A 12,963-nucleotide genomic window follows, 5' to 3' on the forward strand; every position below is an offset into this window, starting at 1 on the left:
TAGCTCCGGCTCCATCTTTAAAAACTAAAGCACAACATTTAAAAAACTACAAAAAATACATGTAGAACAGTAGACACTAAAAATAAAATCATCTGAAAAAAGTTCTGACTGATCTTATGTTTACTGGAGCTCCAGTCAAACATCTGTCACTGTTGTTAGGATTTTAATAATATAATTAGACACTATAGCCCCGAAAAGGATCGATTTTACGCGCACCATGTTTGTACCTTAACAGAAAGAATTAATGTGTGTGTGTCTGTGAAGATGGCAATGAAACTGAACTCTAAACAAATGCAGTATGTTAGACAGGGGGGGGGGGGCAGGGGCAGTTTGGGCTGAATATGTGGGAGAATGTGTGGCCTTCACATAGTGACTGATAGTAGCTGTTGCTGGCTGGTTTTAATCTTGAAGTTGATTGTTGTGTGTGTGTGTGTGTGTGCGTCACATCGCAGTTCAGTCTCGCACCTGTCTGATAATGCCTGTTGTGGAGACTGTACATCTGTGGCATACAATACACTGTACTTTAACTTGTTCTCATACCTAACTTACTATATTACAGCCTAAACTCCATTAGCTTTATTCAAACATCACACATACATGAATGCACTGTTTTCATAAGAAACTGTGACCTACCCTTAGAAAGAATTCAAACAGCTGCCACTAGGGTCTGAAGGACAGATAGGAAAGGCGTTGTTTTGTCTAGAAAATGCGCATGCTTACACACACAGAACATACAGCCGATAACGCAGGAACAAGGTTTCTCACTCCAATGAACAACAACACCGTATCTGCAAAAATACTGAAGACCCACAAGGCTTCAGCTGAAGGCCTGTCTGTAAAACATGAAACCAAACACTGTCAGAGTGTGAAGATTTTCCCAGCTACTGTCACAGGAGGGGCGAACCTGGGAGCGGCTCCTCATCATTCGCAGACTCCAGGGCCAAGAGGCTGGGACCACGCCTGCGCACCAGCAAGGGAGAGCCAGGGCTAAACCCCGGTGACTCCCCCTCGTTATTAACCAATGAAGTTCTACCTACTATTATAAGTAATGTACCCGTCGTCCGTTCGGGGCGACTCTTGACTACCCCGTGCTACTAGAAAGCCGAGGCTGTGTATTGAGTGCCCATAGCTATGCTGTACCTTTTCATTGCTTCTGAATAAATACTTGTTGAACCAAACCGAGACCAGCTCTTCTCATATCTCGGGATAAAAGAACATGACACTGTTCTCCTCTTCTTCATCCTCCTCCTCTTCATCATTATCTTCATACTTCTGTGTGTGTATCAGTGTGTTCATCCTAACAGATCTAGGATTAAAATATAATCTCCTCACATATTCTATTACTGACAAAACCTCCATCATCCAAACTGCCATTTTCATCTCTGTCAAACATTTTCTTTTGTATTAATACTTTCAACATGAATACGCCTTGTTACACGCTGTCTTCTCTTCAACATTGTAATGATTATCTTGTTGATAAATCACTTCTGTCCCTCACCTCTGACGTTTCTTTTTCCTGTTGAAGGTGTTTTCCTTCACACTCGTCGAGGGTTATGAACAGAGGATGTTGCATCTAATACACATTAACATCTAAAATTTAGGAATATGAGTTATGCTAATAAAGTTTGATTTACAAGTCCTGCAAAATGCAAACTGTACATCAAGCATCAGACGTAAAAGTATTTCTTCTGCTCTGTCACATCACTGGATGATTTTCTGTTTTAAAACTTCTCAGTCAGTCAATCACAGAGTAGCATCACACAGATTCCACCAATCAACATCTAATTTAATAGTTTGTTTTTTGTTGCATTATAATCATCAGTTCACAAACATCAACAGGAAGTCACATAGTTACACCGGAAGCAACACAAAAAATGTGGAATGGGACAAGATTTTCACAACAAAAGCCTTTACACTTTCCAGCCAATCAGGTTAGAGAGCAGAGGAGCACACTCAGAGAAAGACAGCCAATCAGCAAGATTAAATATGATATCATTGCCATTTGATTGTAGAAAAACTTAAGTTAGGTTCAGGAAAGATTTAAAGAAAAAAAAAAACTCAACAAAAGACAAATGATATATATATATAAATACTTCGTAAACATCAACACTGTAACACCAACATTTATTAATGATCTCATTTTTGCACGGAGCAGGAAAACAACTTCTTGCCTTAAAAATAAATGTTTTGATATTTTGCTCGTGTTTAGCAGAATTGAGTTTTAAACAAAACACGCTAACAAAGCTAATTTGCCAACATCCACATATCCCATGTTTGCCCCACCCCCTCTGGTCGTAACTCCACCCCTCAGCCAGCCACGCGGTAGTTGGCGTGAAACTCCGGCTTAATTTCACAGACGCGTCGCAGCAGCTCGCCCAGCACCGCCTCCCGGTTACCACGGTAACTAGCCTGGATACGGCCCATCCGTTCTACGGTGTCACGGTCCACCTCCACAGCACTGTTACCATGGGAACCAAGGGCCTGATGGGGGGGAAACAAATATTAAATGAAGAAGCAAATTTCATTAGAACATAATAAGTTCAAAGTGAAAAGTTCGTACGGCAGCTTCTTTGGTCTTAAACTCCTTCTCCCTCTGAAGACGATACTGTTCGATCTCAGCTTGAGCCTCCTCCTTCGCCTGCTTCAGACGCCGGTTCTTACCTGACGAGACAGGAAGTTAAACAACCAGGATTCACAGACAGGAAGTTAAACAACCAGGATTCACAGACAGGAAGTTAAACAACCAGGACAGAAAAAGTTCTGTGTGTATATTCATTCTTCCTCTATGAGACTTTATCACATGATGATTGACTCATAAGAATCATCACTGAGAAACTGTTCGAATTAAAAACCAATGTTAACGTCTTGTTAAAAGCTGTATTTGATGAATAATTGATCATTCATCAGTGATTAATTGTAAATGATCAAGTTTGACGGAACATATGAAACCTGACAGAACATGAGGTGAATGTGTATGAACTGATTTTGCGGTAACTTAAGAGTCACAACATGATCTTTACATAATTTCTCGGTTTAGTCCCCGGTCGGTAGTCACAGTCGGTAGTCACAGTCGGTTTAGTTACAGTCGGTTTAGTTACAGTCGGTTTAGTTACAGTCGGTTTAGTCACAGTCGGTTTAGTCACAGTCGGTAGTCACAGTCGGTAGTGACAGCTCCGGTTCAGGGACCTGACTGAGCAGAGGAGGCCGCTGGTGTCGTCACCAGCTCCGGTCTGGTTCCGCTACATCAGCCCGCTGCGTTCCTCCGGGTTTCTGCCATTATTGTCTCCATCGCTCGTTACTCACGGTCATACCGGGGATTTTACCCGTTAACGGCCGCTAACAGCCGCTGGAACCTGCTAACCAGCTAACAGCTAACGGACCGTGTGTGTACTCACGCTTGCGGGCCTCCGCCACCTTCTCGGCCGCCCTCTTCTCGGCCTGCAGCAGCTGCTGGATCCCCTGAGACTGACTCGCCATGACCGGGACAGGAGCTGCGGACTGCGGCGTTAGAACCGGAACTGGAAACGGAACCGGAGCTGGAACCGGAGGAATTAACCGAGACGAAGGTCGAAGATGAACCGACTTCTACAACCGCAGTCAGCTGATCGAACGTCACGATGCAGACTAGTCACGTGACTTTGTCACGGGAGATGGGTGGGATGGACGTGGTGGAGTTTCAAAAAAAAAAAACTTTATTAACATCACAGACATTACAGTGGAAGAAAATAGATCAGCACATTCAGTTAAATAAAATAATGAACTATAAATATCTATCTAATGACACGAACGAGGACATTAAGAATCTTTGCTTCTGTAAATACATAAAGAACATGAGTGAAGAGAACATCCAGAAGGTTTCTCAGTAAAAGCTAAGTTCTGTAAATAAATAAAGAATATTAGAATCTGCATTATGTTTCTCACTCGGGTGCAAAAATGTTTTTTCACAGACAATAAAGTTGTAGGGGGAAAAAAGCTTCTCTAACAGGAAGTGACGCTTCCGGAGCGCTGAGTCAGCTGAACCAGACCGGAAGCAAAACAAGCAGCTGGAGCAGGCGCAGCAGCGACCGGAGCTCGAGCTGCTCAGATACTTTTAGATTTTAATTAAAAGTTAAAAGTAAATTTTCATATTTTTATTTTCATGTGAAACTGACGTCACACAGGTACTTCCCCAGACAGGTGAGCGGTGGCACGAGACCTGTCTGCTCAACCCGGAAGTCCAGAAGAGAAGGTAGAGTAAGACCGGAAGTGACTTTATCACAAATATTATAGTTGTTATAATAATCTGAATTAACGCATCATCATCACTGGGTTAATATGAAAACCACAGTGTCCATTTTTATTCATTTTTATTTCGTTTTTTGTTTATATTTATTAGTATTAAAGTATTTATGTCCACATGAAGTGACGTTTGATTATTAACCTTCAGATTCCTGCTGGAAATGAATGAATATAAAATTGACAATTAAACACTTGAGATACAGGTAAAACAGGATCAGACACACACACACATACATGCACACTTTAACCCATTCACAGTTCCATACACATACATGCACATAGACACACACATGGAATGAAAGATCTCTTACCTCGAGTCTTTGTGGTTTTTTGTTTTCAGCTTTGTTGTCGTGGTAATGAAGAGGAGTCGGGTGTTGGCGGTGTTGGTGGGCGGGGTCTTCTGCGTAGCTTTGATGTCATTGTACCGCATGCTGGAGCTGATGCAGGGGGCGGAGCTTCAGCGAAGTGGGAACTCACCTGTTGTACTGGTGGACGAGGTGAGTGATAGAAACACACTGATGACATTACACAGGTATGAAAACTGGTCACCTTGGAGCTGTCAGTCAAACGGTTTGTTCACGCCCACTAGATCGTGGTCAGTAAGCACCTGTGTGATTGGACGGCAGGTTCTTTGTGAGTTTCTCGTCAGTGTTTTTAAAGAATCAATCAAAACCTCTCTGCAGGAATTGTCCCGCCTCCAGCAGAAGATTGACAAGTTGGAGCATCTCCTTAGCGACAACAACCGTCTGGTTGCCACACTGCGGGATTCTCTGATCCACCGCAAAGCATCATGGGAAAAAGAAGGAGAAGGAGCCAACGTAAGCTCAGTCTCTACCCACATCGGGGCCGACGAGCTGCCTGGCTGCCGATCTGCCGGAAAGATGAAGGATGGAGCTGATGGTGTTCAGGTTAGCTTAGCATGCTAACAGCTGTTTGTTTTTACAAAAGTTCTTTGGTTGAAGTTGTTTACGAAACAAAAAACTGAATAACACATACATAGTAACACACACTCATCATGTCTCCACCTGTAGCTGCTGGACGTCTATGACCTCCTGCCCTTTGATAACCTTGACGGTGGCGCCTGGAAACAGGGTTTTGAGATCCATTACAATGGAAACGAGTGGGATGAGCAGCCACTTGAAATTTTTCTTGTTCCACACTCACACAACGACCCCGGTGAGAAAGTACACCAACAACAAACTGTCAGAATGATCAGAACATGAGTCTGTTGATTAAAACTACATTTTGTGTGTGTGTGCCTTGCAGGTTGGTTAAAGACCTTTGACCTTTATTATCAGGATCAGACAAGACACATCCTTAACAACATGTTGATCAAACTGAGCGAAGACAACAGGTTAGGATCGTCATGACGACAGTCTGTCTCTGTGTGTGAGCGAATGAATAAACGAATAAGTGGATGATTCTCTTTGTTCTTCAGGAAGAAGATGATCTGGGCAGAAGTCAGTTATTTCTCTAAATGGTGGAACGACATTGACGATCAGAAGAGAGAGATGGTCAAACGGTAAATTTAAATTTTGCTATTTTTATCTTGTTTATTTCTTTGTATATAAGGATGGCGCCGAGTACGGCTGCCGTGTCTCAAGCTCCCCCACAGCTCTGCTCTTTTTCAGATTTTTTGTTATTTATTGCTGCTTTATTCTGGATTGTGCTATATTTATAAAAAAATGTTTGGGTTGTGTAATATTTTGAGCATTGCAAGAAGAGAGCCTGTGACCCAAGCATTTCATTGCCAGCTACTGCTAAATGTAATTGATGTGCACATGACAATAAAGTCTTGAATCTTTCCTACTGTGTCTCAGTTTGGTCTTCAAATATTGATTTTATTATTATTCCGTTGAATCTGTATTTTTCAGTTCTTATTTTTTATATTTGTCAGTCTGGTGGGGGCAGGGCAGTTGGAGCTGGTGACGGGCGGCTGGGTGATGGCGGACGAAGCAAATTCTCATTACTTCGCTCTGTTGGATCAGCTGATCGAGGGTCATCAGTGGATTCAGAGACACCTGGGTACGGCTTCTGTTTTTACCATGCTTCACTTTTCTGTGATGTCACACTCTTTCTTTATTCATGCTTTGTTTCTGTGAGCAGGCGTGAAGCCAAGCAGCGGGTGGGCGATTGATCCATTTGGCCACTCCCCCTCCATGGCCTACTTGCTGAAGGGGGCGGGGCTTAGCAACATGGTCATTCAACGAGTTCACTATGCCGTCAAGAAACAGTTTGCCCAGCAACAGACGCTTGAGTTTCAATGGCGACAGAGCTGGGGTGAGTGTGGGCGAGAGACATTTAATTTAGTAAATTCATTTGATACATTACTTCAATAATTAATATCAATGTTTTAAAATGATTTAATATAAATGAAAACTTTAGATTTTTTCAAACAATTGTTTAAAACGTTCTCTTTTAAAATAAAGAGAGACTTTTATTTGTGACAAACGTCTTGTTTCTCTAAACCCGGCCACTTGTCAGACTCCTCCCCCCGTAGTGACATCACGTGTCACATGATGCCATTCTACAGCTATGACGTACCACACACGTGTGGTCCGAGCCCGTCCGTGTGTTGTCAGTTCGACTTCCACCGCTTGCCCGGAGGGCGGGTCTTCTGTCCGTGGAGAATACCACCTCAGCCAATCACAGAGCAGAACATCCAGGAGCGGTAGGTGGGGGTTGGGGCAACAATAATATTAACATGATTAATCACCGTTACTTCAAATTTTGACAATTAATTTATTAAACAGTTTGTAGTTTAGTTTTTTTAAATAAAGTTTTGACTTTTTGGTGATTATTTATTTTCTCAAGTTTCAAGTTTCGTCATGAAAGTGTAAAATGCTTCAGAGTTAGAGGTCCTGTGATTTTTCTGTGTCATGTGACTGTGATTGTGACTTTCTCATGTTGACGTCTCTGTTCTCTCAGCGCTCTCGTCTTATTGGATCAGTACCGTCAGAAGTCCCGTCTCTTTCGTTCTCCGGTTCTCTTCGTTCCCCTCGGCGACGACTTTCGGTTTGTGGAGTCAAGCGAATGGGACGCTCAGTTCCATAACTACCAGAAACTCTTTGACTACTTTAACCAGAACCCACAGCTGCACGTCAAGGTGAGCGCCTGATGCACCTGAGGGGACGGGGCAGAGGCTGTGGTGGGTGGAGCTCCACATAGTGACATCACAGTGGAATCAGCTGTCTGACATCTACACAACACGTTCAAAGCTAGCATCTCTTTAAACGGCATCGTACCTGGTATTTGTGTCGTCCGGTCACAAGTTCTTCTCCTGCTCCTTGTTTTCAGGCTCAGTTCGGGACCCTGTCAGATTACTTCCAGGCTCTCGAGCGGCGTCTGAGCGCAGCAGGAACGACGTTGCCGACCCTTCGCGGGGACTTCTTCACCTACGCCGACCGTGACGACCATTACTGGAGCGGATACTTCACCTCCAGACCGTTTTACAAACGTCTGGACAGAATGCTGGAGGCCACGCTCAGGTACCATCCACCACACATTTCAATCTGTTTGGATTGTTTTTCAATTGATTTCTCTCGACAATAAACAGCTTTTCAATTAATTAAAATCCACCAATAAACAAATGATGCCTGTTTAATGCATTAACTCATATTTTCTGTTAATATTATTGTTATTAATGTTTCACGTGTTTTGTTTGTAACTGAATTAATTCAAGTTAATTTTCATTTGAAATGTTTGACGTCTTTAAATCCAACAGAGCCACAGACATTCTCTTCACGTTGACACTGGCTGAAATGCGACGTTTCCGTGGCGACGGTCGTGTGGTCGCAGATTTTCCGGCTCAAGAACACTTCCGGCGCCTGACAGCGGGGAGGCGGAGCCTAGCACTGTTCCAGCACCATGACGCTGTCACTGGCACTGCCCGTGACCCTGTGGTGGTCGACTACGGCACCAGGTGGCTACCTCCTGTTACCAAACTAGAATGTTAGCATGTTTGATAATACAGTTTTTTCTTGGTATGATAGTTTGAAAACGCTGTGTTAGCATGTTAGCGTAAATCAAAGCTAAACAACAAAGATAATAAATCAATATTAGCACCTGAAACTGCTACATCTTTAGCGTTAGCTTGTCTTTGTCTCATTTATTCCTCCATGCTCTCTGTTGAAGGATGGCATCGTCACTGGCAACGGTCTCAGGTACAGTTTTATTTCGAGTGAGCAGTGAGCTTGTAGCATTAGCCTGCCATCATACCCATTTATTTAGCATTAGCATCTAACATTAGTTTACCATCATTCCCATTGTAGTGATAACATCATGTTTTATAGTCATTGTTTTATTTAAATAAAGTTTTTGGTTTGGGTTTTTTTGCAGAAATTAATGAATCGATCAGAGCGTTAAAAACAATAAAAATTATGTAGAATTAAACAAACATTGTTTTTCAGATTGTTTCGCTCCATCCTGAACCTGCGCCAGGTGCTGCAGAGCTCCGCCCACTGGCTGCTCCTATTGGACAAGAGCCTTTACCACCACAACCAGTCGAAACCCTTCCTGCTAATGGTAACCTCTGAGTCCATCTGCTGTTTTACAGGCTTGTTTGATCTGTAATGTGACGGGTGGTTTGTGTTTGAAAGGTCGGAGTCTGGTCGGTCCGAACATCAGCTGATGTGACGGACGAGTCAGAGCTCTGATGTTAATCATGTGATGTTTCCACAGGACGACGTGATCTCAGCTCAGGACGCTTTGCCTCAGAAGACGCCGCTCGTGCTCAGCGATGAGCCCAGGTGACGGGCTTGACTTTGTTATGTACAGAATCTGTTTTAAATATAGTTTAGTTTGAATGTTGTTTCAATATGGATCGTTTGTGTTTCAGGCCGTTGATCATCTTTAACCCGACGGAGCAGCTCAAAACGTCTGTCATCACAATCGTGGTCGATTCTCTGGATGCTCGTGTTGTTGATGCAGAAACCGGTCAGCCAGTGGCTGCGCAGATCTCGGCCGTGTGGACAGAGCCGAGCCGAGCGTCCACAGAGGCGTTCCAGGTGAGAACGACGACTTGAGTTCATCAACAACAGACTGTGGTTTGTCTTTGTTTCACGTTGTGTTTCGTCTTGACAGTTTTCCTTCGTGGCTGAACTTCCTCCTCTGTCACTCGTCGTGTATCATGTGAGCAAAGCATCAGCTGGCTCCTCCCACCGGGCACAGTACACCTTCCATCGTCGTGGCAACACACCGACTGTTCACACCAAACACTTTCAGGTGTCACACCTCACTGGAACTGATGCCGACAAGCCAGTGTCGCTTAGCAACAAGCATGTCCAAATATGGAGTTCCCTGGACACTGGCCTGCTGCAGGTATGTACATAAATATACACACACACATATATATTTATTTTCCTGTGGTTTTATTTAAATAAATATTATTATTATTATTTGCAATTATTTATAACTCATCATTGAATATAATCTTTTCTTCATCTATATTTTTCTAAATTGTGACTGAAATGTTTTAATTTCTTTTGTTTTATTTTGAAATTCAGGAGCTGCGTCTTCAATCCGGTCTGGTCCGTAAGGTCCAAATCCAGTTCCTGTGGTACGGAACCAGAACTGGAGCAAACCGGGACAAGAGTGGAGCCTACCTGTTTCTGCCAGGGGAGGAGGGGGCCAAGGTAAGACCAGGACCAAGACTTAGATCAAGACACAAACCAGTTGACTGGTCTGATTGACTGTGGTTGTCTCTCGCCCGCCTGCAGCTCTACTCGTCCTCAGAGACCCCCCTGGTCCGGATCTCCAGAGGTCCCATCTTCTCTGACATCACTTCCTGTTACCGACACTTCACACACACGGTGCGGCTCCTCCACCTGGACGGTAACGATATGTTTCTACGTTTGTTTCTGTCATGCTACGTCAGTGTGTTATGTGATCCTGCGCTGCGTGTTCAGAACTCAGTTTGTCAAATAACATGTTTTAAACATGTTAGTTTAAAACATGTTATTTGACAAACTGAGTCATTGACATGTTTGTGTGCAGTGATGTAACTCATTAACAATTTCACAATAAAAAATGATCCTGACTTCCTGTGCCCCAGGGCATGCTGGGAAGTCCCTGGAGATTTCCAACACGGTGGACATCAGATCAGAGAAGAACCGCGAACTCGTCATGCGGCTTGTCAGTGATGTCGCCAACGGCAACCGTTTCTTTTCCGACCTCAACGGTTTCCAGGTTTCTACCTTTTCATTTGTCCAATCAGATCATTTCATGTCTGTTGGTGTTTACTGATGGAGTATTGATTGGTTGCAGATGCAGCAGCGAAGGACCCTGGCTAAGCTCCCCCTGCAGGCCAACTTTTATCCAATGACCTCGTCCTCGTTCCTTCAGGACTCAGCGTCTCGTCTGACGCTGCTGTCGGCACAGAGTCAGGCCGTCGCCTCGCTCAGACCAGGTGAAAACAGCTTTCAGTCGTTTTAAACGTGTTCATAATAATACCAACAATGATTCTTGAGACGTGTTTATAAACCGAGGTGAAAGAAGGCGTCGGCCTTCTTTTCCGCTGTGCTGACTCTGACCTCTCTGTGACCTCTTTCCTCTTTCTGACCTGTGACCTCTGACCCGTGCAGGTGAGCTGGAGGTGGTGTTGGACCGGCGGCTGCAGCAGGACGATAACCGCGGCCTCGGCCAGGGCGTCACCGACAACAAGCTGACGGCGAGTCTTTTCCAACTGCTGCTGGAGGAGCGGAGGGGCGGGACTCAGGTGAGGGGGTGTGAACACAGTTTTCAAGAGTAAATACTTTTATTTTTTACTCTTTGTAATTTGTATTTATCTTTTGCCTTTATTTGTTTTCTGACAGGAGGTGGGAGGAGCCTCAGTTGACCACTTGTCACTACTCGCCCACCTGTCCTCGCTCTCCCTCTGCCACCCACCAGTCACCATGGTCACCCACAGCAACACCAAGCTGCCAAAGCTCCGCCCCTTCCGGCCACTCAGCTCATCGCTGCCGTGCGACATTCACCTGCTGAACCTGAGGACACTGGAGGACGCTCAGGTGAGGAGAAACGCCTGGAACATCAGTTTTTGGTTTTCAGAAATAAAACTTAACATAAATGTAAAGTCACGATAATCCATAATGACCACGAGTAAAAAGTGTTACCACGGTACATAACAGTAATAAGTTTATTTCTGTTTATGGAACAGGAAGCAGAGAGCCCGTCACAGGAAGCTGCTCTCCTCCTACACAGGAAGGGCTTTGACTGTAGCACCATCCCAAAGCCAGCGCCTGTGTGCACATGGAGCGTGCACGAGGAGGTACACACACACACACACACACACACACAAATAAAGTTTTTCTTCCTGTTTAACAAAATTTTAAACAAATGTTTTATCTGTTTTTGTATATTTTTCTATTTCCAGGTGAATCTGGCCGATTTTTTCTCTCCTCTTCAGTTTCGCTCAGTTCGTCATTCAGGTCTGACTCTGCTGCGTGAAGATGACCACGACGAGCCCCCCCGCCAACAGCAGCCGCCGCAGATGACTCGTCTGCGGCCGATGGAAATCAGTGCGTACCGCGTGGAGATCGACTGAAAACATGAAGGAACAAAATGTGACGGCAAACTCGTGATGTCACATGATCACGGGTTTTTACAATCGGCAGGAACTAGTTCTACAGGTGAAGTGTATATGGAAGATAAATGGTGACAAAAAAATCTGTCAAAAAAGTAAAGTAAAGGTTATTATTAAAAAAAATTATGAGACAGTTAAAATTTTAAAGAAAAAGTGGGAAATAATCTGGAAATACGGATCCACTGTGTTAATTTACCATTTTAAACAAATGACCCAAGGAGAAAATATCAAAAAGAACATGGAGACCAAAAATGAAAAGAGAAAACAAAGCTGCTAAAAGCAGTGAAAAAACACACAAAAACATCAGAAGTCAAGAATTGATATAAATATCTGCTGCTGTTTTAATAATTGATTTATCAGTTTGAGTCTTTATTAAAAATCAGTTCCTAAAATGTGAAGATTTCCTTCAGTTTTCTCTGAAAGGATAAAACATTTTCTAACATTTTAAAAATCAAACGTCAAATCGATCTATGACTATTAATCAATCTTCATTTATCTGTCAATGAAAGTAATCATCACTTTCACTTCTGGATGTTTGTCTTCCGCAAAAAGAAGCTAAAAACTGGGTCAGTCTAAAGGTCAAAGGTTATTTTAATAAACTGAAGAAAACACTGAAGTTTAACCTTTAACAGGTGAAGTTGCTTCGTCAACAAAAAGGGACCAATCGAGTTGTGAGCTCGATGTTTGATGAATGTTTTAAATGAATGTGTGAGTCTGCGGTGGATGGTCAGAGTTTGTGTTGTTGCTGCTACTTTTTTAATTCAGTGTCATTTCTCTGTTTATGCAGGAATGTGGAATTATGCGTAAACGTGTCCTCTTAAAGTGTGATTGATTTGATTTTATTGATTTTATCTTGTTGATTTTGTTTGAATGATTTTTATTTATTTTGTGTCATTGATTAGTTGTTTGTCTTAAATTGATGTTGATTTATTACACTGGAGATTTTTTACTTTGTGCGTTTTTCTTTCCAAAATGTGTGTATATATTAAATTTATATACATATTTACATGTTTTAAAAATATTTTTCTATTTATGCTGTAATTGAGAAACTTTTGGGAAATTTGGGGAAATCCTTTTTTTTATCTAGAAAGTTTATATTTTGC

At 43.0% G+C, this 12,963-nt stretch overlaps 2 protein-coding genes across 5 annotated transcripts; one reads left to right on the forward strand and one right to left on the reverse strand.

Moving 5' to 3' along the window:
- Window positions 1-1,770: 1,770 nt before the first annotated feature.
- atp6v1g1 (ATPase H+ transporting V1 subunit G1) lies at window positions 1,771-3,641 on the reverse strand. 2 transcript variants are annotated; one of them, XM_034601677.1, is made up of 4 exons: window positions 3,548-3,641; window positions 3,396-3,517; window positions 2,561-2,661; window positions 1,771-2,481 (listed from the first exon to the last, which is right to left on the reverse strand). In XM_034601677.1, the coding sequence occupies exons 2-4, from the start codon at window positions 3,475-3,477 to the stop codon at window positions 2,308-2,310; spliced, it is 357 nt and encodes a 118-aa protein (XP_034457568.1). In that variant the 5' UTR covers window positions 3,478-3,517; window positions 3,548-3,641; the 3' UTR covers window positions 1,771-2,307. The 2 variants fall into 2 exon arrangements, with proteins under 2 accessions (XP_034457568.1, XP_034457567.1); XM_034601676.1 differs by having other exon boundaries at window positions 3,396-3,628.
- On the forward strand, window positions 3,529-12,137 carry man2a1 (mannosidase, alpha, class 2A, member 1). Of its 3 annotated transcripts, none has more exons than XM_034601498.1 (24): window positions 3,529-3,650; window positions 4,590-4,775; window positions 4,962-5,186; window positions 5,310-5,454; window positions 5,545-5,632; window positions 5,717-5,800; window positions 6,176-6,303; window positions 6,385-6,558; window positions 6,763-6,949; window positions 7,207-7,384; window positions 7,576-7,766; window positions 8,003-8,200; window positions 8,688-8,802; window positions 8,959-9,026; window positions 9,116-9,284; window positions 9,361-9,597; window positions 9,783-9,911; window positions 9,996-10,110; window positions 10,331-10,464; window positions 10,543-10,684; window positions 10,860-10,993; window positions 11,091-11,285; window positions 11,435-11,545; window positions 11,651-12,137. In XM_034601498.1, the coding sequence occupies exons 1-24, from the start codon at window positions 3,618-3,620 to the stop codon at window positions 11,819-11,821; spliced, it is 3,537 nt and encodes a 1,178-aa protein (XP_034457389.1). In that variant the 5' UTR covers window positions 3,529-3,617; the 3' UTR covers window positions 11,822-12,137. The 3 variants fall into 3 exon arrangements, with proteins under 3 accessions (XP_034457389.1, XP_034457390.1, XP_034457391.1); XM_034601499.1 differs by lacking the exon at window positions 3,529-3,650 and adding an exon at window positions 4,006-4,228 and having other exon boundaries at window positions 4,619-4,775; XM_034601500.1 differs by lacking the exon at window positions 3,529-3,650 and adding an exon at window positions 4,472-4,481 and having other exon boundaries at window positions 4,619-4,775; window positions 11,651-11,821.
- Window positions 12,138-12,963: the final 826 nt, after the last annotated feature.

The sequence above is a fragment of the Hippoglossus hippoglossus genome, chromosome 12 (genome assembly GCF_009819705.1).
Source record: "Hippoglossus hippoglossus isolate fHipHip1 chromosome 12, fHipHip1.pri, whole genome shotgun sequence".
In the NCBI taxonomy this organism is placed as follows: Eukaryota; Metazoa; Chordata; class Actinopteri; order Pleuronectiformes; family Pleuronectidae; genus Hippoglossus; species Hippoglossus hippoglossus.